The following is a 25,660-nucleotide window of genomic DNA, read 5'->3' as shown; positions in this document are numbered from 1 at the left end:
TGTGCAGGCTCAGCATTTGTCAGAGATCAGACCTTAAAAGCCCTCCTGTGAGCCACATCTGTGGTCCGATATTTAAGCAAGCTTATTAATACGTTTTGTGAATTATAGTATGTGTTTAATAGGAATTGTACAACATTAATTGGTGAACAGCAGATTTATTCCAACAGCAGGACTGATATTATAAGTCATCATTAGGTAGCTTGGCATTTCTGCAGTGAATAGTTCCAGTAATCCATACTAATCGGTTCTTCGCTCTCCACAGGTGATTTACAGATATATGGATAAATCAGAAGAAAGAGGCAGCTCTGGCCACAAAAGGTTCCTGCAGTGAACACGCACAGGAATCAATTGCCTTTCTGCTAAAATGAGGAGCAGATGTTGTCATGCCCCTCTGCTCCCCTTAAAATGTCTTTGTTTTTTCAGTTGGTTTTTTTTAACCTCAGAAGATGGATAAAGAACATAGTTAAGAAAAAGAGAGCGGCTCTATCAACCCTTTAATGTCCATCTGCTTTGTAGGGATTGTCCTAGGGGTCTGATGTGATTGATTTCAGATCTCTGGTCCAGAATTGCAGTCCAGTAGCATGTGTTTCTTTTCTCTCTCATATGAACAGTAGCTTCCTTCATCTCTGTTAATTACTGGTAGGATTTAAAAGAAGAAAGTTCTATGTGATTTCCTTGTAATCACATCCTTGGCCAGTGCTGCCTAGGATATTTTGCCATTGCACTGACAGATTTGCAGCTACTGTGCAGCGTTGGCAATTTATCCCTTGTGCCACTTGGGACTTGGCGTTGTCAGACCTTGTGCAGGTCTCTGCACTTATGTGAGAAAAAAGAGTCCAAAATAAAGAACACAGTGTTGAGCTAAAGTCAATGGGCCTTCATGTCCAAAAGAGAAATCCAAATTCTTCTATGGAAACTTCTGGGAACAGTAGAAGTGTCAGGGTCAAAGGTGTGACGAATCTTCCCTGAAGTGCTTTGATGCTGTAGATATGCCCTTCATGTGTGAGGACCGATTCATGGATTTTTCTACTATGTAGAAGAGAAGGATACTTTGTTCAGGGGTGTTTTTCTGGCTCTCAACAAAATGGAAGGTGAATTTTCTCACTGTTGTCTAACTCAAAAAAAGAATTTGTATCTTGGAAGCCATCGGTGCTAATCTTGTAACTTTCATTAGGAAAAATTATGAGGATCCTCCTTAGTGAAGAGAGAATGTTGGTATTACTATGTGGTTTTAAAAATTACACCTTTTTCGAGAGGCAGCATCTCTGCTGGACCCACCAAAAGGGAACCTGGAATCCTTTCTAAAGAAAACATTAGATTACAGAAAAAAAGGCATTTTCCATGGTTTTAAACACTTCTTAAGTTAACAGCTCTCCTTATACGGTTTCAAGAGCACTCTGTCCTCATCAGATAACTATAAGAAGAAAAAAAAAAATCACTGGTGAAGTTATGTCCTTATTTTCCTCTCTAGTTTAGAAGAGTACCTTTCAGTAATGCTCTTGACAGGGTGTTGTTTTCTTCTTTAATCTTTCCCTTCTTTTTCAGACTACATCTCTTCCCATCCCATACCCCAAAAAATTAGACTCGATTTGCTTCGACTCAAAAAATTAAAATGCTTTTATGAAGGATCAGGCTAGACTTGCTGAGCCATCTTCAAATGAAGCTGTTAGAAGATCTGCAAAAATTAGTCAGTGTTCCTTCAGATATCTAAATTCTAGTATTTTTTGGTTTTTATTGCACCTTTTAAGTATCTTTGGGATAATTTCTTAAAAACAGTAACTCTTATTATTTAATAATAACTGATTTCTTCTTTTCTTGATACTGTGTAGCATTTGTTGATCCTTAATTTGAAGAACTGTCTCATTTTAGTAATTATCATTGTTAGTTCTTCACAGATGTTATGTCTTCATGTATTCCTACAGGTGGCCTCTGTAAGGTTGTGATGTTCTTTGTGTCCTTTTTATCAGATAGATTAATACACTTTCTCAGAGGTTTTTGGTGGGGTTTTTTTGTAGTGTTAAAACAGTCTAGAGCCTTAAGAGTGCCAGCTCTGATTTTGGGATTATGCAATATTTTCTATCTTTTTGTAAGAGCTTTAGTACAGAAAGCACAGACAACTCTTCTTTATGCCTGCTGCAACATCTTATTGAAAACACCAAACGCTCAAGCTTACATACTAAATAATCCGTCATCTGTAACAGTTTCTCTGAGTCTGCTACTTGCTAAGCAGTGTTTTTAAGAATTTTGATATAGCAGCAGCTGCTTTTTCCTACAAAACTTTGCCGTATGTACTCAAAAGGAGGAGAGAATCTGAACTGTTTATCAAAGCCCCAGTTCAGGAAGTGTGGTTTTTATCACTGGGACTTACCAAAATTACCCAGGGGCTCTAGGAGTATGTGAAGTTAAACTCTAACCAAACATGTCTGTGTTCAAGAGGGCCACCTACAGCAAGTCTTCTGGCAGGTCCTGAAGCACCTCGTTTCTTGAAATCTCACGTTTCCTGTGGAACCAAAAGTGGGAACTCCCCATTTCAAGAAACTGCCCAGAAGACCCTCAGCTATGTCTCAGCTTGCTTTTTTTCTGAATGAATTGTTCTGTCCTGTTCACACAGGCAGGTGTAAATGAAAATCTTTTGGGGGAGGGACTTCTATGTGAAAAGCAACAGACATACTCATTGTCAATAGCTGGGGAATAAAAGCAGCTTGTCTTGAACTATATATTCATATATTAGGGGCATTAGCTTACCTCAGCAACCATCAGTATTCAGGCAGATACTCCTCCTACCAAAACTGGAGTCTGAATTGCAATGCTAGTCGAAGTTTGAAGTACTGTTGAAGTAGCTGTCCAGAGAACTCTGCTTGAACTTCTTTTATGCCGTTATTCTTGTTGGACAAAACTACTGTGAAAACAGTTCTCAAGAGGCTTCTGTTTGTGCCACTGACTGTGACCCTTGTGATAGGAGATCACTGGACTTTTTTTTTTCTTAGTGATTTGTTCTTTCTGCTTTCAGTAATCAAAGAAAGAGGAAGGAAACTCTTAACTTCTTCTCACAGCAACCCATACCAGTAAGAAGAATACTCTTTTCTGCAGAGACATACCATATATATGTTGTATAACTATGGGTACTGCTCATATAGGCACTTTCTGAGCAAGTACTTTCATTATAGATTTTTCTCTGGATCAATATAGCTTATATTGGATAAATCGCAGCAGTTTTAGCCTTATCTTAAACAGATTTAAAGAAACCCTCTAAATACCCCATAAATGGTGCCTAATTTTTACCCTACTTTGGTCACACTATGAGCCAGATTTGTCTTGTCAGACCACGACTCTAAGTCCTCATTTTTCTGCTATGTTGTTCGTACAGAAATTTCACACGGTGCTTTACAAATAGATGAGGTATTCTCGCTCTCCCTTCCTAAATCTTACCCAACTGTACTTTGTTAGGCCACATACTGAGTTGCAAAAGAAACTGGGAGCTCTTGGGCACAGAAACACTTCTCAGGTCTGAATCACCAAGGTTTTATTTCAAATTTGAAGGGGAGCTTGCATGTCCCAAAGCTTATCTTCCAATATATTAATTAGTCTAGTAGAAGATTTTTCTCTCCTTTGCAAGCCTTGCCCTGGCTCTGTCTTCATTTGTAGACCATCATATCTGCAGGAAATTACTGATGCTTATTTGTCATGCAGTAGTTACTCTGTGTGCAGCAGGTTACACAGCATGTAGTGAGTATTTAGCCTATGGTTGTTAAAGATTTATTCAAAAGTATTGTTAAAAATTTATTCAATTTCTCACTTTTAAAAATTTTCTTCTACAGGGTCTGTCCTTTATATGTTGTCAGTCCCAAACGCAGGGCGCCTACTTAAATCAACTGCTTGGGAGCATCATTCAACAGTATTTTGGACGATTTCTCCCTTCTTCTCCGACTGCACTTGGAGCCGGACAGCATCCTGTGCTGACTGCTTTATGTACTTCCATTACAGCCCCCCAGATGCTCCGTCTAAGGAAGACCACTCTGCATGTCATAAAGTAAGGACCAGTAAAGTAAAAACCATCACTTACTCAGATTTCAAAAATAGCTAATGAGAAAGGGAATGCTGCTGTTTTCTTCTCAGTAACTAATAGTTTGGCTGTGGGAAGAGCCGGTAAGTTGCTGGACAGGGAGCAAAGGAAGGGCAACGTGTATAGAGCAGAAGAGTAAAGTTGGGAAGATCTGGAGGCTAATAAGAGAGTCACTGAGGATGGAGGTCCTAGACTATAAGAAAAAAATATCGCATGGGGCCACATGAAAAGCAAGTATTTTTCTAGAAAAATTGCACTCCGATATGCATCATCGTATGTTTGTGTCTCAGGCTGTATTAGGGTCACAGACTCGTAGTGGTGCCACAGTTACCTGCGCATGGGAGGCCTTGTTGCCCTGTAAGTGTCAGGGTATAAATAAGTGTGCCAGCTACCTAGGGGAAAAGGAAAATTTGGGGTGTGGGAAGAGGGGAGAGGTAGAGGCAAGGAGAGAGTACTTGTTCACTGTGCTGTCACTACTTGCACAATGTCAACAGCAGCTATAAATGCTGGGTCTCTGCTGCTGAAAAGCCAAAGCTTTGTTTTATGTACTGCAGAATAGGGAACAATCTGTACTTTTTGTCTAGGTCGGGAGAGGAATTAAAACCCCTCAAATATAACGTGATTGCTTATATCTAAGGTAATAGTATTTTTCTGTGTTAGAAGAGTATGTATACATGTTGATTGAGAGAATTTTAGTGTTGATTTTAAGTAAATATTACAGGCAATCCTGTAAGTAAAGCCTGTATTATCACATATTGAAGGAGTGAATTAAGATTTCATAGTCTGATTTCTGACATGTTTTTAACTTACGAATACTCAATCATCTTAAATTTATTTGTGAATTTGTGCATGCATGTGTGAATTTTAAGATTGATAGTGGAAAGTAAGTTCTGAAAGTATAGTGGCACTTGGTGACTTGTAAGACATGAAAAAGTTTCTTAGTGATCTGGGAAGAATATCTTAGAACTGAGCAGCAGTCTGATTTACAAGCTGTTGTGTGGTCAGGAAGCAGTCAGTCAGTCTTTACACAAATACATACAGAGATCGCTAGCCATTTTGACATATGAAAGCAAGTGAATATCTTGCTGCTGCACAGAGGAAATTGAACCACATCATCAGGGGTGTATTGCCCAGGTCAAAGAACTGGTTTAGCGGAAGAGCACCTCCAAAAAAAATCAGTGTGCAATTTTCATTGTAAATTAATGGGATAGAAGATTTCAGAGTTGCTAATATTAAAGTAAGACCACACAATAGAAGGAATATAGAAGTAAAGTGTTACAACTTTCATTTGCCAAGTTATACCAGTGCCCTGAAGCTGTGCAATGAAATGCCCACATCTCTGAAAGTCAGATTTCATTTGAAAGTTGTAGAAGCACACCTTAGTAAGTTTTTAACAAGGATAGTAGTCCTTAGTTGATGCGTTGCTCAGTAAACATGGATGCCTCTTTTGGGTAGCTAATGGTACCTAATATTAAATACCTAAAAAGTTATTTTGCAGCTTTTGAGAGTGTTCTTGCTAACTGATGATTAAATGTTGTGTTCTTTTTACTGGCACTTTTCTGTCCTGAATACTCCCATTGAAACTTACTGTCTTCAGGTTCCAGTAAAGTCATTTGTAATGTCAAATGAACAGTAGTTCAGATTTTTATATCCTTTTCTGGAAAAATAACCTATCAAGCCATTCAAATTGGAACATTCAGTGTGCATGATGTCAAAATTTGCTCCTGCTGCAGATCTACAGGTCACCTTTTACGTTTGTAACAAATTTTATACTGGACATGATTGTGTTAATTGCAATGGAGCAAAAGCAGACATTGGCTGCCCCGCTACAACATACTGTTGACAAAAATAAAATAACAGTACCAGTATAAAAGCAGAGCTGTTATAACAAGTCGGATTGTGAGTTGACAAAAGCACATAAAGCTAAATAAAGTAATTGAACAACAGTTGTTTTTTGGATGTTGGTTTAGGGTCTTAGAGTCTTGATTCCTCCAATTTTTTTCAGTTATTTTATGAAGCTGCCTTCATATTTTAACTTTTATAGTCACACTTTGGTTTTTAACTATAATTATGATAGCTGCTATTTCTCACTTCCCTCAACAGAAGAGTCAGAAGGCATCACTGTCCTCTGATAAATTGGGAGTCTTTTCTAAGACTAAGACAAATAGAAGCCATTAGTTGAGCCTAGATAAAGATAGAAATCTATGTAATAGGCCTCCTGCTGAAATATCACAAAGTTATTTTAAGGTGTATGGTGCTTGCATTGAATGGAAAAAAACAAATTATAGACTCTCTTTTGGTTTGCTTTGTCTTCCCAGTGAAAACTACATGCAGTTCAAAGGTAATGCTCCACCTCCTCGCTTGGCTTCAGTTCTTGCTTTCATTCTTGAAGTACTTCAGAGAACCCAGAGCACTGAACTGTGTGACATTGACTTAGTTCTCCCAGCCGTGTTGAAATGCATGGTGTTGGTTAATGAGCTACAAGGTGAGCTGCTTGTTTGCTGCAATACATCTCTCTAAGATTTTTGTACTGCTGAGCATCTTTCATCCCAGTATTTAAGACTCTTAGAGGAGGTGAATGAGATACTTTGGCCAGATAAACTTGGACAAGCTTTCTTTTTTCATTAACTCGTCTGGGGTTTCTGTCTCCAAGAGGCAGAGAAGTCCTGCCTCGTTTTGCTCTCTAATGAACTAATGATCAACTTCTCAGGAATCTAAAGAGCATTTCCTTTCTCCCCATCCTTGCCATCTCATTTCTCCCAAACTTGGAAACTGTGGAAGTTTTCTTGCACCTATAGGTTTGAGACCAAATAAGACTAGCGTATGTTCTCCCCATAGAGGCATTATAAATGGATTAAAAGCAGCATGTTGCTCTCTGTAGGCATCTTTGAGTCTTCTTTTAGCATGCTTTGTTTGGTAGTGAGAACTTCTTTATTTTTAGCTTCTTAAAAAATGAAGCACTCTGTTCACCCCAGAGTTGTATAATGAATGTGTGCATAAGCTCAAAATTCCCACTTCTTGCTGCCAGTAGAGGCATTAAGCAAAATGGGGATTCACCTATGACTTCTCCTGGGAATTTTGTCTAATAAAGTACTTTTTAATTCTGCTCTATAAAAGTTTCAAGGACAAGATATGCTTAGGAAATTAGCTGAATCATCACACACCTTTCTTCCCCCTTTTGCCATCATAGCCATATCTGCCTGAAGCTGAAAGGACTTGCTTTGCAATGTGCTGTGGAGTAGAATGAGCTGAATGTCTGTGCTGCTGTAGCCACCAGCTCGCTGCCTGCCTAGGCAGGGCTCCACCACACCTGTGTAGAAAAGTCCTGGCGGCCCAGTTGCACCTTTATACAGAAAGAGCTGTATCTTGCAACCTGAATATTTATTTGGAAACAATTAAGGGGAAGAAAATAGTGGGGTTTGTGGGTTTGGGTTTTTTCTGCCCCTTAAAAAAAGAGGTAGGGTGGAATTCAGAACAATACTCACCACTGAAAGCAAGGAGTAGATCTATATAGCTTTGGGCAGGGTATAATGCCATGACTGCTTTTCTTTAATTCAAATAGGAATGATTAAAGAATACAAACAGAACTTAAATTTAAATAAAATCTCTATTTCCACTAAGTGTGTGTCTCTTTGATTTGACTTAAAGAGACCATAGCGTCCTTAAAAATCTGTATGTTTAAAGGATAATGGTAGTGAAAATAAGACTTTGGCATAAATCTGTGATTCATTCTGTTCTTTATAGCCAATCTAACTAACTGCTCTCACAGTCATTTCCCTTGCATCAAAGTAAGATAAAACCATTTTTTTCTCATTTAAAAATTGTAGTCTTCAGGAAGGACATTCTCCAGATGGTCAGTTCAAGAGCTCTGTGTGAATCTTGTGATTTTTCTTTTACAGTTAAAAAAATATCTACAGACATCGTACAGTACATGGTAGAAGGCTGCCAAGCAGGGTCAGGAGGAGAACGTGCCACCCAGCTGACTTCTGTATTTAGGTAACCAGAAAATATGCCAATTGGCAGTGAAGCTACTGCAAGCCAATTGACAGCAAACATGTTTTCTTTAAAATAACTGATTATCCTTAACATACTGCATTATCACTTGTTTACGGTGTTTAAATAATGGTGCTTTTGGCACTGGTTTTAAACATAGCTTGGCCAAAAAGCCAGAGCAAGAAAAGTAGAAGAGAGAAACGTACCTGCTTTCTGCTGGATTAGGTACTGTTTTGAAAGGTGTATTAGAATAGAGAGGTATATTGCTGCTGCAATGGGAAAACTGCTCATGAATGGGGATGGTCAGTGTTAGGTGCTGTGAAAGATGTGCATGCCTGATTTGAAGTGTATATAATGAAGAGCAAATCCTCATACAAGAAGCTTAGCTTCTTTTTTGTTTGATTGATTTGATTTTGTGACAAATAAATAATAGCTTATTATAATGTAAATTATACTTATTTCATACCTCTGCAAAATGAATCCTATTTCTCACCTGGATACAGTAGAAGAGCTGCATGAGCTGAGACCTGAAGACATTTTGCAAACCTAGGCACTGGTGCTGTGCTGGGTCATGTCTAGGTGAAGGCTCCAGAGGGACTCACTGAAATAAGAATGGATGTTTGTGGGCATGCCAGTCTCCCAGTACATGATATATCACGTTCATGGGCTGTTTCATCCCTAGGGTGTTACTTCTGATTCGAATGTAATCTGTGATCTTAAAAGGCCTCAAACCCTCAGGAAGACAAATGGGTACGCTTCCATCCAGTGGTCTGCCCTGCTTAAGGTCCAGTGGAGCTTTATAAGAAATGCTAATATTATTTCTGCAGAATTGAATCGATATCTCTTGTTGGGCTGGTCTTTATTTTTTTAATTATTATTTTTTATTAAATAATACATACACATTTTAGTTTTGCATTCAGGCACATTACGAAGTAAAGTGCTCTGGAACAAGTCAGCCCTGGTGAAACAGCAGCAGAATCTGACAATTATTTGCTCGAAAATAAACATGTGGGATTTTTAGCGTTAGCCTTCAAAAGCATGGCTTCGTTTGGAAAAAGTATTCCATGTAGAGTATTTCAGTGTAACAATATGAAAATTGCCATGCAGCCAGATTGCTTGTTCTGATTAGACTCTTCAGTTGTTCTTGGCATGTTCTCTGCATCTAGTTTTGACCTTGCATTAAATGCCTCTGTGTCCCCCTCAGGCAGTTTATCCAGGACTATACTGCCGTGTATGATCACCGGGTTTTCAGCATACTAGGAACAGTGGCAGTCTTGGATCAGACATTAGTTACCAGCCTGATTCCCACAATCACACAGTCTCTGAAGGATTCGGAGCACAAACAAGGTCTTGGAAGGAATGCTGCACAGAGGTTTGATTTTTATTTAATATTGTTTTTTGACAATGAGCAGTAAGGTTTATTCTCTTGAAAGAAAGCAATGTCAGACAGCAGCACAGATACTCAAAAATGAGTGATTTTAAAGCGTGTTCAGCTAGAAATCTCCCTTTGCTCAGGCTTTTCATGGTTTTAAGCCATCTATATTTGCTAAATATTTCCAGAGATGTTTCGACACTAGGGCTACAGACCCCAGTAGAATTTATGTGAAGCTGGGTTGCCTCTGCTCACTACACTCTATGTTCCAAAACAGAATAAAGAGGAATTCCTGCCCCAAAGAATTTTCCTGTCAGTCCCTGTTTTAAAGGACTACATGGGTCATATCTTAAAATTACAATATAATCAGGTACGATCGGAGTGAGATGCTTGGAAAAGAAATACCCATGGCTTCATTTCAAGAGGTCTCTCATAACACAAACATAGGAGAGTTGTGGGCATCCAGAAGAGGCTGGCCGCCTCTCCCCAATAGGCACAGCAGACTCACACTTCCTCCCTTTGCCCCCAAGAACTTAGGACAGAAATATTTGACTCGTGAATCCATCTAGCATTAGGAGGAACTGGCACACGAGGTGAGCAGCTCCGCGCAGACACGGAGCATCTCAGCGCACAGATGCAGCAGTGAACTTTCAGCATCTGTATAAATGCTCTTACAAAACTCCAGGACGCTCTGCCCAGTGTGGCACCTGAGCCAGAAGAGCTTCTCCTGGCAGTTGTGCTCCCTGGAAGGCTGGCCCTTGACCCGCGTGTGAGCCTGGGCAAGGAACTGGCCTCAGCAGTTGCACTAATTCAGGTACCGGGACTACTCCACGGGTAGGATCCTAGTCGCACCTCAGGCTGGAGAAGTTTTGAGGTACGTGTCAGCAGGGCCGGGGCTATAAAACACCCGAAAGACGGAGTTGTACAAGAATGTAACTCTTGAGACAGTAAAGGGTATTCATTTTCTATTTCATGAAAAATATATTTAACTCATTTGTAGTTATATTATTCACTTTTTATTATCCTCTACCAACAAATGCATTTGCTTTTATTTAAGGGAATTCATCCGAGGTCAGACTGAAGTACCATTATGTGCAGGATTTTCAACCTAATTGTTTTTGATCTTTTGATAATATATTTCATAGCCAATTTTCTTTTTTTTTTTTTTTTTGAGTACTGTTAATAAGGTACAATTCATCCCTTTACCTAAAAAATATGAAAAAAAAAAGCAGGTTGGTTGAGCTTCCTGAAATACATGCTTGGAGATTACTGAAAAGTTAAATTTCTTTTGGCCTCATCACTTAATGTATATATATTACCTAATCTGATGTTTTGTAATAATAATTTTTATTTAGAATGTATTCCATTACCCAGCAGTCTAAGGTGATCCCTGAACATTTTATTAAGAACACTAATAACTGATTTTCTCTCTTCAGTCCTGGCCACTAAATAACATTATATTAACATATTCTGTGCAATTATTGTAGACATTAAACTGCAAGCATATATATATATATATATATATATAAAAAAAAAAAAAGGAACGAAGTTCAGAAGTTGCATTAGATGCTTATACTGGTGATGTCAGTATTATTATTGCAAGGAACTAGTATGAAAACTGCAGGTTTGTTTGCACAAGTTAATATTTCATGAAAAAGATATATAATTAGAATAAAAAGATATATAAATGTCAGAGGCAGTATTTTAACAAAATTTATATTGTGTGGGTTGGAGAGGATTAGAATGAACATCAAGTGAAAAGTCTTGCCAATGCATACGTACTCTTCTGGAAAATCCACTTACGTGACAATCCCTTTCTGACCTCCAGGTTTATTTTGAAACGGTCATTGCCCTTTGTTGAGGATGATGGTCTAAATCTGTGTGAGTGCCAGTCTGCACCCTAGTGCCAGTGGCTCACAGCACTGTGCTGTAGCATGAGTCACAGACAGATTTCTTATGCAGAAATCGGATAGCAAACATGATGAAGTCTGAATGCCAATCATCTCATCTAAGCCTTGGAAACTTCATGTTTTAAAATTTTTAAAAAAACAAACATCTATTTCACAGCATTTTACTAAACAAGTAGACTTCTAAGCATCTTCACTACTACACTTGTAGCCATAAACAATGCAATCCTTATTCTTCTTCCAACCTGGCCATGCTAAAAATTCAGAGCAAACAAAGCAGTTGAACGGATGGGGGTGGGTGGGAGGGGAGGAAAGTTACTATGTTTTAATATCCCAATATGTAAACAATGTGTTTGGGAATTACGTTCTTTTACTCCTCGGATGCGTGAGATTGAGATTGTTTAAGTAACATGTTACATTCTTTTGGTTTTTTTTCAACAGAGAAGCCTATAAAAGACTCTTATCTCACCTCACAGAGGCTGGACAAAATGAGATACAAAAACTGGAAAACGAGACAGGTTAGCAGTGTGCTGGTGATTAATCGTTTCCTCTTGAATGTTCTGACACTGTCGATACCTAAACCTGCACTCTACAACACACTAGCCAAGTTCTTTTTCTTTACAATGACAATACATTTATCAATTTTGTTTTGTTATGTATTAATTTTAATAATTTCTGTGGTATTTGAGTATTGTCATGCGTCTGAAGAGTAACTCTCAATATACTGTTGAATGGTGATTGAAAGATACAGCAAATTTATTACATGTTAAAATGTCCATGTGAGCAGAACCTGTATTGCAGCATACAAGGTAGGATTTCAAAGAATCAGGAATTTCAGAACTCATTTCACATTGAGTGAGACCTGACCCTCTTAACTTTTGAAAATCTTATTCAGTATGGTCTTATGAAAATCATAACTTTGTAATTTCGAATTTATTATTTTAGTAGAATGGGAAAAAACTGTGATCTCTAGTACTGAACGTGTTGAATGCACTAGGAGTTGTCAGTGGGGTAGAGCTAGCAGTTGCTAAGAGGGCTTGTGTATATGTTGCACAAAATGTATATAGCTGTCTTAACCTTCCACCTGTATTAAAACATTAAAGTTTTTCAGATTCCAGTGTAAAATCTCTTCTGTTGTCTCTGTGGGTAATACAAAAAAAGGCAGATTCGGATTGCCTGTTCTTTTCCTTTTCAATAGTATGTTCTTAAAATTAACCCATAATTTCCAGTGATCCCATGATCTTTTTATTAGTCATGACACTGTTAATTATCCATTTAACTTAGACTAGGTGTAAATGGTATGAGAAAAAAGAAGAGAGGACAGACCTCTAAAGAAAATACTCATTTGGGGAATTTATTTCATTTCATCATAGGCTAGTCATTATTCCTGTTTGCCTGGAAAGCTGGATCTTTCAAATATTTTGCTGTGTTATGGATTAGCTTTTGGGTCTTTCCAGGACAGGCCTAGCTCTGTAACTTTTTCTACGTGTTTTTCCTAAAGTTCTCAGGAAACTTTCATTAATGGCTGTGGTATTCACATTTTCACTTCCCTCAATAACCTGTATTTCTGCAGCTACTTACTGGACTTTGGGAGCAGTAAGTTTGCCCTTAATGGCAACACTGCTGAACAGGCTGCTTACTTTTAAAGTTATTCAAATTTTAACTTTACAATATTAATGGGAATGAAAGATTATTTTTGTGTCTAATAGCTCCATAAAAATCCCTGAAATCTTGTTCAGAGCAGCTTCTCTTTCATTTCAGTAATCTTATCAAGTCAAACTAGATAATCTTTTTGCCTAAATCTGCTATTGTTACTTTAGATAATGCAGTAACTAAAAGCCTGTTTAGGCTACTTAATAGTGCAGAACATGGAGGTTCTTTTCATTATGAAAGTGACTTATTGAACTTGCATTGTAGCTTCTTGTAAGCTTCTGTACCTGGGAGGAGTTTTATTCATCTCAGGAGGATTGTGCTTCTAAAAAGCTTTTTTAAAAAATAAATTAAAAAAAATAAAAACCTCTCCAAGAGAGATTAATAGAAATTTGAGTCCTACCATACAGATCACAGAACAGATGTCTGACTGTAGTATTGCTTCCTGAAAGTAAAACCTTTGACTCTTAAAGGATAGAGCAGATATTATAACAAAACATAAACTGATGTGGTTAGTAGGTTGTTAAAGATATATTTAATACTATCTGTAGTGGTTGGAAGTTTCTGAAAAAGCAACAGGGCTTTATGTAAATGCATAGCAGCTCGTGGTGCATGATAAGCTAGTTTGAACAGTTTGGAAATTACCCTCCTTCTCTGTCAAGTTAATGCGAACAGAAATAAAGCATTTTGCATTGTATTCCTCAACCAGTGCCAAATGGACAACATGGTTGGGTCTAATTATTTGGTATGGACAGTTGCAGATGTGACTGACAGTTCTGATAATATTAATGAGATGAAGGCTTGAAGAGTGCTACTCTAGACTGACTTACCAAGTATACACCGAAACAGTCCAAAACAAGTTAGGTGGCAAGAAGAAAGTGCTGATTTTAAGTACAATATAGAAAAAGTAAAGACTGAAAACCACCACAAACAAAAAGAATTGTGTCTTACTTGATGCTATCTGTATAAAGGTGTGGTGGTTTAACCCCCCAGCCAGCAACTAAACCCCACACAGCTGCTAGCTCACTCCCCCGCCCCGATGGCATGGGGGAGAGAATCAGTAGGGTAAAAGTGAGAAAACTCGTGGACTGAGATGAAGACAGTTTAACAGGGAAAGCAAAAGCTGCACATGCAAGCAAAGCAAAACAAGGAATCCATTCCCCACTTCCCACAGGCAGGCAGGTGTTCCGCCATCTCCAGGACAGCAGGGCTCCAGCACGGTTACTTGGGAAGACAAACACCTTAACTCTGAACATCCCCCCCTTCCTTCTTCTTCCCCAGCTGTATATGCTGAGCGTGACGTCCTATGGTCTGGGATACCCCTCGGGTCAGTGGGGGTCAGCTGTCCCGGCTGTGTCCCCTCCCAGCTCCTTGTGCCCCCCCAGCCTCCTCGCTGGTGGGGTGGGGTGAGGAGCAGAACAGCCCTTGGCTCTGTGCAAGCCCTGCTCAGCAGTAACAAAAACAGCCCTGAATTGTCAACACTGTTTTCAGCACAAATCCAGAACGTAGCTCCATACCAGCTACTATGAAGAAAATGAACTCTACCCCAGCCAAAACCAGCACAAAAGGCTATTCAGGACACTGAATATTATTTAAATTAAACCTTTCTCTATTATTTTACACATGAACACTATGCTACAGAGACACAGCCGTGGTCTGAGTTAAAAGTTAGGTCAGATGTGGTGCACTAAAGCCACGCTGCAGGTGAGTGTGTTGGCTGCACTAACACGTGCCCTCTCCAGCCAGCCAGCCAGCTTTGTTTTGCCCCAGTTTGGGTCTGAACGTCAGCATAAAGTAATAGCCTGATTTTGCCTTTTATAAGATCCTCCTTTGGCCTGCATTTTTGTAGCAGTAGGGCAGCATTGTACTTCTTGGAAGGTAAGGGTCTCTCACAGTATGTTTAAAAATAACATTGCTTGCAAAGAGGGACATTTACTGCACTTGTAACTAACTTTCATAATTGAGGGTGAAAAGATCCTGAAAAAAAGTTATAGTTAAGTTCCTACTGAAATTCAGAGAATCTTCAACATACGCACCTGGGCTTAGTCCTCCTCCTCTTCTATGTAAGAAAAATGGGTTGTATTAAGCCATTTTGAACATTGATTAATTATTCTCACTACAGAAGCGTCCTACATCCATGGAGTTATAACAAAATATTAAATCTCAGTAAGCTTTTTCCTCCCCCAAAGCTCTTGCATGGTCCACACCCAGTATCTCCTTTCATTTAGAAATACAAATACAGTTAACAGGAGCCCTGGTTAAGTACAGCAGACTTGAGCCTTGTGAGCATTTTCAATGCTGATCTCACTGGCCAGAGGACTATTCCAGGATACAAGTGGGTAGAGGACTACTCTGCCCTTTTCTTTTCGCAATATATAGAATTGAGAGCTGAATAGAAAGTGTTTCCCTAGTCCAGAATTCAGGATACTGATCACCTCTGACCCATTATCATCCTTGTGATATGAAACAGATGTCCAGCACATCATAAACAATGGCAGGGAGAGGGAAGTCTGGCTTATCTTTCCTTTAGTAACCTTAAAATGGTAACTGAAAAAAAGACACCTTCTGTTCAAAATTCACATGCAACTTCCATTAGTTCCACAAAGCTGTCCCTCTATTTTATAAGAATTTCCCATTTGTTATTGTTATTAAAGAGCAGGAACATGGTAATTTAAATTACTCCTTACTTTCATTTTCAATGACAAAAAAAAAAAAAATAGAGGGGGGGAAAGCACTTGTTTCAATAAAAGAGCTTCAGAAATAGAAAAATTTATGCCTTTTATGCTGGAATAGAGCAGCAGACCTATGGAAAGAATAAGGTTCTGCGTATCTGTTGTAATTGCACAGAAGAGGAACTGCCAATAGCATATACTACTTACAGAGTCATTTAAGGAACTTTGATAACTGTCCACCTAAATGCAATGTATTTCCCTTAGGAAACAGAAAAGAGGTTTTATGCGCTCTGTTTTTCCTTCTTTCAGTAGCTTCTGAAAATTATGTATGCATGGGTATTTTCAGTTTAATCATATTTTATAATTTTTAACTATTACTTAAAACTCAAATTCAGTGTAATCAGCCCATCTGTTAGCAATGGTTATAAAATTATGTTGAAGATTAAAAATCTGATGCGGTGTCAATATGTCCTAGCATAATTAAGCTTGTTTTATGATGAATGACTAGGATATGGCTTTTGTCTACTTGAACAGCTTTAAAATGGTAAACCTTTTGTAGACTTATTGTACAAAATGCGAAGGTATGTATAGAACAGCAAAAAAAATTTAAAAACTCTAATCCTGTATTCATGGATGGGGTGGCTTTACAGGCCTTGGGAAATGCCAGCAGAATAACTCCACGTCACAACCAAATTCACTGCATTTTTCATTCCATCAAACACTATCTTGGATCTACTCTCCTCCCTGTAGAATGTCACCCAAACAGGCATTAAAAATGCAAGTTTGCTAAATTAATTATTTGCTTTAGAAAGGGCCAACATGACCTGCATGGGCAGCGGTGGAAAAATTAGCACAGCATTCACTTACGTGAATTCAGGGTATCGCTAAAAATACTCTGTTCTTCAGTACTTGCAGCACTGCAACATAGCCTAATCTACCCGCAGTAAGAGTTAACATTTGAGCATTTTAATTCTGGCATTACTGTGAAACAGCTATATATAATCATCTCTATTGGAAAACCATTCTTTATGCGGACACTTTTTATCCCTCTAAAATGTGTCCTTGGGAAAAAAAAAAAAAAGCCTGTTTTGCAAAATTAAAACTGTATAAGCCCTTTATATAGTCTATGTGCTAAACTTCCTGCAAAGTCTTCCTCCCCTACAAACTCTGCCTGCAGATGAAGTGTTTTAACCTTGCCCTCTTAATTTATTCTACATTCTAATTTTCAATAAACAGATGCCGCCTCTTTTCGCGCTTGTTTCCACATTGTTCCACATTCTGCCTGTGTTGTTTCTGCATGTGTGAATATTCAATTATCTATTTCTCCATGATTCTGCAACTGATGTACTAAATGTCTGTACAGGTTTGGGGGAGGGTAGCAGGGGAAGGCAAAACTTGGAGCAAAAAGAGTTACAGAAGTTTGAACCATTCTGAGAGTCAGATACTTTCCCCGAAAGCTGCTAAGTTAAGAAGACAATCATAAGCCACAACTAGAAATACAAGGATTACAAAACCACTAGTGCTGCACGGTGGCTTGTAACGCAGAAGTATTTCTTTGGTCACCACTTGGGTGTGAAATGCTCAAGAGAGACAAAAGGGGCAGAGGCGGCTGTTGGTGCTGCTGCTTCTGGAAATTGTGTCTTTTTTTGGATAAAAAGCACAAAGCAGCTGATTGATTGCCACTGTGGTTATTTATAGCTAAGAAGAGCTGATAACACATCTTAGGACTCAAAGGTGAATCACAGAATCGTTTAGGTTGGAAAAGACCTTTAAGATCATCAAGTCCAACCGTCAACCATGCCCACTAAACTATGTCCTGAAGTGCCTTGTCTACGAGCTTTCTGAATACCTCCAGGGATGGTGACTCCACCACTTCCCTGGGCAGCCTGTTCCAGTGCCTGACAACCCTTTCAGTACAGAAATTTTTCCTAAGGCCCAATCTAAACCTCCCCTGCCACAACCTGAGGCCGTTTCCTCTTGTCCTATCACCAGCCACCTGACAGAAGAGACCAGCACCCACTGTGTATGAAGTATGCTGTATAAAGGATGAAATATTACTCTTTATGGGAATGGCCCAAAAAAGGAGATCACAGGACAGGCATAAAAGTGCAAAGGCTTTTCAGTACAGGTCTCGTGGCCCAAAAGCCTAGCTGCAGCTACAAGTAGCTTTAATCTGTAAATCTAAGGAATTCAGGGCACAGAACTGCACCAGCTTCCAAACTCCAACAGTTTGCAGCAGCAGTTACGTTATTCACTTGTGTAAGGATACCTCTTTTCTGAAGCACTGGTGACTTCTTACCAGTTGCAGCCTGCACCATTAGCTTGTACATTCCCAGCTGGGAGCCCGAGCGACTTGTGTCAGCAGCTGCTGTCACGCTGCACTGATCTGGCACTAGTGACAGAACCATCAAGTGTGGATATCTTTGAGGCTCTGTGGAAAAACTGAGCTAAACTGCATTTCAGAGGTACTTACCAAAACCGGTGGGCTGGGTAGGGACAAAGGTTGGGTTCAGAGGTTTATGTTTGCCAAAAATGGTACAAAATGTAGAACAGCAGAGGCAGATCTGGAGCTCGCACACGGGAGCCTGCAACTAGTGCATTTTCAGAAGCCAGGGACACCGAATGGAAACGTGGCAGAGCAAGGACATGCCGATTCAGAAGCTTCAGCTCACCGGGCAGCCTTGGCTCTCCCCCAAACCCCTTCCTCCCTAGCAGAGACCCCTCAGCCAGAGCAGAGCCACTGCTGGCACCAGCGTGCTCTCTGCCTACTCTTGCATCAGCACCCTTCTCTTTTCTCACCTGGCAATAAATCACTGGGTTTTGCTCACCTGGCAAGGGCTGTGTGGCATTTTCTGACTTCAGGTGCAGCAAAGCACCCCATCTGTCCTGTAGGTCCTGCAACAAAAGCAGAAAGAGCCAGACAGGGAAGTGTGGCACAAAAACTTAGGGGCTAAGAGGTTGCTGTGAAAGACTTCTCTGTAATCAGTGGAGCCTGATGATTAAGAGCCAGAGCAGAATCCTGACGCTAATAGGAGCATATGTGTTGTCCTGAGGCTCTGTGGCTGTGGTACCCTTAACTAATTTAATGCAATTGCACAGCTGTTTAGAACTGCTATTCACCAGTACAGACAATTGGTGATAACAACCGGAACAGTGAAAGCGTCAAAAGGGCAGAACAAACACGACAAATAACTTTCTTGCCATACACTCCTGCCTTTCAGTTCTTGAACCAAGAGGCGCATGCTGCTTTGCACAAGGAAGCTGCCCTCGCCGCTTCTCAAACCCAGGCCTCTGTCACAGCTTGCTCCTGCCGCCGCTCAACAGTCTGCCAGACCCATCGTAATCCCTCCCCTTGCTCTCCAGGAGGAGCGGTTTAGAAATTATTTCATAGCTACAGCTGTCATAAGCTATGAGGCCTAGGAATAAAAGCCTCAAAACTAAGCTGAGACATACAAAATCTACTTTGCACTACTGTCTGGAAGTGCACTGGGCTTTACAAAGGCCGAGAAATTAATTCTCCCACCACTTGCAAAATAGGAAGTATATGTCAGTTCCGCACCCAGTGTGAAAGCAGCTCACTCACCTGGTGTGGTACCTCCAGGATGAGACTCAAAGCCCCCAGGCTCTCTACAACACACGTTTTATCTTATCCACTCTCTTCTTGAAAATGAGATATGTAATATGTTCGTGTCCCTGCGAGTCACACATAAGTAGAACTTCAAATACTTGCCAGGCTTGGGCCCTGCAGCCCATGCAGGGCAACAGTCAAATTTTTGAAGTATAAATGGCCTGTTAGGAGAGCTGGCCCTTGCATGCTGATTTCCATCAGCATCAAAGGAATTCAAACAAACAAACAAAACAAATCCTGATGTACAGCCTATACAGCTCCCATGCAGTTAAAGTACTGCCTAGATGTAGGCTTGCTTTCTGTGCAGAGGGAGACATGGTTAGCGCTCAAGTTAGTGTGCTGGGCAAAGACTGCACAGCTGCAGCTCTGCTCTATGCACTGAGAGTGAGAAAGCTCAGAAAAAAAAACCCACGAAACTTTCTAACCTGAAAATTACTGGGAAAGGAAAGGTGATGTTCCATGAGCACACTGCCCAGCTGGAGACAGAAATGGTGATAAAGTTCACCTCCCTGTATCTCTAACCAGACCCTTAAAAGATTCATTTCATTTGGAAACATCATTCACTGGACAAATTCAAGCCCGTTCCTGTCCAGCAAGCGCAGGCGATTGCTGCAGCATATTCTGCACATGGCATTTGCATGAGCATCAGCAGGAATTTCATAGGCCTGCTCAGATAGCACGGTGGCAGGGAACAGATCAGTAGGTAAAGCAGAGAAGTGCATAGTACCCATAAATCATAAATAGAGAAAGATTTAATTACATGCTTGGTTAATATTTACAAACATTAAAGTTGTTGTTAGATATGTAAATAAAACACAGAAATAAGACAGGGGCTGCAGTAGCCAAGCAAAGCCAAAATATAACATGTTAGAGTATTTATTGTGAACTGGCATATGCCTGGAGTACGGAATGGAGACACACTATATAAACTGAAAGAATAAATAAATAAATATTGACATTGTTCTACACCTGTTTAGCCTCTGGAGACCAGTGATTTGTGGGACCATATGTTGGACAAAATGAGACTGTTCATTGATAATTGTAAATGTGGTGACCCCTTGCAAACTGGATATTAAAAATATTAAGTAAATGGCACATTTTAATTATACAGTAAAGAGGCTGTTCTCCACCATTAAAAGACTGCAGCTGTCAGGAAGAATTGATCATATGACAGAAGGTAACATTTATTTGGTAGTAGACCTTGGTAAATGACATCCCAAATGATCTTCAGATCCTCAGACAAACACATTGAGTTCAGACTTGGGTTTAACCATGAGGTTTCAGTGTCTTTGTCTTTCAGCTGAGACAATTTTTATCTGTCCCTCATATACTATAGGGCTTGCTTGTTTTAATCTGCCTTGCAGTATTTAAATTTCAAATGAAGTATTATTAAATGAGAAACCGTAAACGATGGGAGTTTGGAATTAGAAGTCAATACATTTGTTATTCTTTTTGCCAAAGGTATTCAGTAAGTTGCATAACTGCCACAGTATTACATCATCTTTGTCAACATAAACAGAGCTTTCTATGGGCTTTGAAAGTGCCATTGGTGAACAACTGAACGTGCAGGCTCCATAGAGCAGCAGCCCAGGAGGAGCAGTGAGCATTCACAATGCCTTACGAAGTTGCATAAGGAGATGAAGTAGAGACAAGTAGCGAGTAGTCACCAGCAGAAATACCAAATGCTGTCATGTGTATGCTTCTACATCTGAGGCAGAGGAGAGAAACTGCAGACAGTTTTTGTAGCTTCCTTCCTGCCTATTGTGATCCGACTTTAAGACAAATGCGTGAAGGTAAAGCAGCAGCCTGGGTGGATTGATTCTGCTCACCGATCCAGAGAAACCCTTCTATACACAGGGTTTGATTTTTTACCCCCTCTGATTTTATGAAGTGCACATTCCTTGTCTCACATCGTGCCGATCCTGTGGTGAGGCACTTGCAGTGTCTGAAGGTTAGGGCACGTGAAATAAGGAGCTGGAAGAAAGCATGCTGCTATTCCATTGGAAGCAAAGGGGAGTGTAGGCCCATAGAATACCTCTTCCTTCCCTTCCTTGCTAACATCCAGCACCTGCGGGGCAAAGCATACAAAATATTTCAGGGATCACGGAAGAAAGCTGAAACAAACTTGCTGGCACACACCGCATAGATGAACTATTAATCCCAACAGAAAGGTAGTTTCAGATCATTTTTGGATTGTATCGATGGGTCTGGTGATCTATTGCTGTCCTCATTACCCAAATCTTATGCTAGCTCAGGCACTTGGTAGCAGACAGCGACATTGGATCCTGCCTCCTGACAGCAGAACGTGCAGCCATGGAAGTAGTGTACGCTGCACAGAAGTGCTACTGTTACCACAGAGTATGGATTGTTTGTCAGCTTGGTGCTGTATGGGGAGCAAGGGAACTCTGTGGAAGCTGGAAAGGCCAAATAAATGAATGACTTAAAGAAAATGAAGATATACGGAAAAAGTGGATTTTTTTCTTCCAAAGAAGAGCACAAGCTCAAATCTGCTGAATTTGAAGATAAAAGGGTTAGTTTTGCTGGTTAAAGCCAGGCACACTGCCAACAACTGAGAAGGGGCAGCACATGCAGCCCTGCCAAAGCACTCATTATACTTCTTTTGCCTTTAATGTGAGGACTGTCTCAGGCAGGCTGCCAGTTCACGACCAGTTTGGGGATGTGGACAAATGTCCATTTAAGAAAGCAAGATCCCAGGATCATTTTCACTTGTCACTAAGCAGTATTTAAAGCCAGGTGCAATACTGCAAAGTACCTGCTGGTTATAGACAAGCGTGGTGGTGGAGTACAGCCACCACCTTGATATTGTGCTATTACTCCATCTGAAGCACTGTGTGTCAGCTAGTGTTATTGAAGCCAGTTTGAATGACTTTTTCCAATAACAATTGTTAGGTATGGTATCCAACAACTTAGTAAAACACAATTATACTGTGACCAGGACATGGTTTTAACTGCTTATCTTGCACGATCTATTCTTTACAAACTCATGCTAATATGCGTTCATTATAAGACCAGCAGCTTGACATCTAATACATTCCCTTCTTATGCGAAGTCTAACTTCTAGTCTTATGGGACAGTTTGAAGGTGAAATCCTAACATCCAAAAAGTTGGAAGCTAATGAAAATGTTGTTTATCAACAAAAGTGCAGAAACTGAGATGTAAACGAGTTTCTGTCTGTAACTGCCCAGCTGGTCACAAAGCATTGGCTGTGATACAGATTTGCTTCACTCAGAAACATGCAGAAAGATAAGAATTCCTAATTTCTGTACAGGAATACCTGAAAGCCATGGATCTGCAGGAAAGCTGCTCTTATACAAGATGAGAGAGCAGAATAGTTTGTTGGACAACCTATTGCCTACAGCAGGGCTCAAAAAACTTCCATTCAAGCTTTGAAGCAGTAAGCGCTAGAGCAGGTTGCAGGCTGACTCAACTTTGTCAAAGAACAACTCGTTAAGCCTGGCTGCTCTTCAGAAAGACAACTTGAGAGAGGGGGGGCGGGGAAAAGTCACAAGACGGGCTGAAAAATTGTTAGCTCATGCCTCATCATCCATTTCTGCAACCCTTTTACTGTTGAATTTGATTGTGTTAACCTGAGAATATATACCCATTATTTTAGCCAAACCTCGCCAAAGGAGAGACTCCCCTGTTTTACTAGAATATCTTAGAAGAATTGCATCTGTTGGCTCATCTGGAAATATTTTTAATATCCACAGTACTTCCTCTCTGTGTTTATGCAGGCTCAGTGGCTGCATAAGAAACATCCTTAATCTCTCCACTTCACATGCATTTTCCTTTTTGAATAACCTCTGTGCAAAATGTATCCTTGCAAAATTATTGGAAAAGACATTAGAAGAAACCTAAATCACTCACCTGGATACATGCCAAAGGCTCATTTGTCCAAATTGAATAGCCACCAACCAAATATATTCTACCATTGTGGACAGCAACTCCAGACTCATTTTGACCTGAAGCAAAAAAGGAAATAGAAACCACTTTCAGTGTTTAATTAACCCTTTTAACACCGAATGTTGGAATTCTGTAATAGGATGCAAATGCACCTGGCAGTAACTTGACTGTTTCAGAATTCAGAACATGTGAGAGTGAAGATGAAGCATGAGGGTTGTTCTTTGCTCTCCCCAGGAGCCCTGTACGGTGCTGTCCAGAGAGATACCCCAGATGAGCAATAAACTGAGGCAGTGCAGGGGACCATCTGCTGTCTCCTCAATGGCACAGGTTTTTGTACGTGTGTATTTCATAGGTGATAGGCAAGCTCCTCACCTGCCTCTCGGCTACTGTCACACATGAACATCCAAATAGACACATAGGCCAAGAGAGCTGAACACTCCTCACGTTCTGCCCACACCTGTTTGTCCTCCTGTTCCTCCAGGTACGAGTATGGCAAAAGTTGCAGAAGCTGCTGTGCAAGCTCATCCCCACAGCAATGGTGTCCTGAACAAGTGTGGAAGTTTTGAAGGATAAATACAGCCTCAAAAAATCTGCACTACACAGTGCAACAGGCACATTTACTGCCAGCTGCAGAGATGCAAAGAAAGGCTTAGATGGCTTCTTAAGGTGCAGGTAGTGGAAACAACCCACCAGGTCATATCTGAGGAGAGGCTACGCTACTCTCTCACAGCATTTAGTGGTATAGGGTCAGCTCCAGAATGAGGGTGCCTGCGGTGCCAGCGCTTTTGCAGTTGCAAATCAGATTATGTCCTTCTCAAAGACTGTCAATTCCTCCAGATAATAAAATGAAATAATTAACAGGAGAGCAAAAGGGGTATGAAGAACTAGTTCTGTTTAACAATGTGTAGCTCATTGTTAATCTATGACTCTCTCCCCAAAGTCCATGAAGTACTCCAGTGACCTGACTCAAAACACAAGCAACTCTCCTCCAGATCCCAGAGATTAATAAACCCAATGCAATATCTTAAAGAACAAAGCTGCCACTAGAGCAGCTTTTAATCCTACCGGGAGGAAAAAGACATAAGGCGACTGCCTTAATTGTCAGATGTTCATTTCTCTGACCTGGTGTTTCTAGCTATTCAGAGCTTCTAGTTAAGCTCCTACATCCTTTGTATCCTTTTCAGCGCAGATCTCAGAAATCAATGCAACGCCAAATGCAAAAGGATGAAAAGTGAGGTAGGCTCAGTTCTAGAACTCCTATAGCAGTCTGCGCTGAAACTTTCTGACAGCCAGTACTGTTACTAATTGAGCTCCAAGTCTGCTGCACGAGAGGACAGCCCCAATATTAATGCTGTCCTGTCCTGGAAATCCATCCTTTTCTGCAAAGCCACTACTGTTGGTGCTACTCTGAGAATGTGTCACATGCCTGTCTCTTCCAGGGATTTGAGGGGGTGGTACATCTGGGAATTGTATCAGGTGGCGGTGAAATTGGTGGACTTGGTGCTGGGGACAGCAAGTTGCAGTGCTTTGCAAGTTGCTACTGTAACAGTTCTAATGAGGGTCAAGAAGAACTTTACAGAACCTGTAGCTACCTGAGCTGCTCAACTCATTCCTGACTTGACAGAATTCCAACAAAGACACCTCCTTTCGGGTAATTTATTAAGATGATGCTGTTTAGGAGTAAGTGACGGTTAATGGATTTCAGTGAAATCTTTGCCCTTGTAATGCCAGCAGAAAGCACTACGAAACGATGTTGTTATGGCAGAGACACATCTGCCTATTCTACACTCAAACAGGGAGCTAAATCTATCACCGCAGGAAAGCTTCTGAAGAATCAAAAATAAGTACTGGTAGTACTATGACAAATTATTTTTGATTGCTTAATCAAATTAAGTTTATGTGCACCTCCTTAAAATTTAGTCTACAATGTCCTAAAACAAATGTTTTGTAGAACGCAATGCCAGCACAGTAATCAAAAGTGTCTTCCTGGCCAATGATGGTCCCTAAATTGGAAGCAATCGCAGCAAAGTCATGGAGTTCCAAATACTAAAGGCATCTAAAGGGAAAAGAATCGATGTTTTATTTTAATAGTAGCGAGTTTCCCCTTTTGGTGTACAATACTCACCTGTCAACATGTTGAAGCTGCAACGCGTCCATTGGTCAGCGTCTATGCTGTAGGAGTCTATGTGCCGGACCAGGATCCGATCGTTGTTGTAGTCGAGATCGTTCCCACCTAACACGTAAAGTTTCCTTTGGACAGCAGCCATGGAGTGATACACTCTCCTCTGCAACATTGGGCTACGGCTTAACCACTTATTCTGGAAGGAGAAAGAGAGAATTTGTCTCAGCACTGCTCAAAGACATACCTATATTAGTAGTACAATAATAGCAGCATGTTACTGGTGTTCTCCTTACCCTTGCCAGAAATTGCAAGTATATGTACTCCTGTCG

The 25,660-nt window shown here is 40.3% G+C and overlaps 2 protein-coding genes across 7 annotated transcripts in view; one reads left to right on the top strand and one right to left on the bottom strand.

Annotated features, from left to right (window-relative positions):
* MMS22L (MMS22 like, DNA repair protein) overlaps positions 1-13,265 on the top strand; it is a 98,669-nt gene extending 85,404 nt beyond the window's left edge. For both annotated transcript variants that reach the window (XM_049817626.1, XM_049817627.1), the window contains 5 exons: positions 3,819-4,030; positions 6,382-6,548; positions 7,963-8,059; positions 9,261-9,428; positions 11,777-13,265. In XM_049817626.1, coding sequence (XP_049673583.1) covers positions 3,819-4,030; positions 6,382-6,548; positions 7,963-8,059; positions 9,261-9,428; positions 11,777-11,858 — 726 coding nt within the window. In that variant the 3' untranslated portion in view covers positions 11,859-13,265. The remainder of the gene's footprint in view (positions 1-3,818; positions 4,031-6,381; positions 6,549-7,962; positions 8,060-9,260; positions 9,429-11,776) is intronic.
* A 6,752-nt stretch (positions 13,266-20,017) lies between these two features.
* KLHL32 (kelch like family member 32) overlaps positions 20,018-25,660 on the bottom strand; it is a 130,395-nt gene continuing 124,752 nt past the window's right edge. For all 5 annotated transcript variants that reach the window (XM_049817648.1, XM_049817647.1, XM_049817649.1 and 2 more), the window contains 3 exons: positions 25,335-25,527; positions 23,174-23,268; positions 20,018-21,353 (listed from right to left, as the gene is read on the bottom strand). In XM_049817648.1, coding sequence (XP_049673605.1) covers positions 21,192-21,353; positions 23,174-23,268; positions 25,335-25,527 — 450 coding nt within the window. In that variant the 3' untranslated portion in view covers positions 20,018-21,191. The remainder of the gene's footprint in view (positions 21,354-23,173; positions 23,269-25,334; positions 25,528-25,660) is intronic.

Source organism: Accipiter gentilis, chromosome 15 (genome assembly GCF_929443795.1).
Source record: "Accipiter gentilis chromosome 15, bAccGen1.1, whole genome shotgun sequence".
NCBI classification, from domain to species: domain Eukaryota; kingdom Metazoa; phylum Chordata; class Aves; order Accipitriformes; family Accipitridae; genus Astur; species Astur gentilis.
The sequence above is the reverse complement of the archived record's forward strand: the minus strand, read 5'-3'. Positions and strand labels throughout refer to the sequence as shown.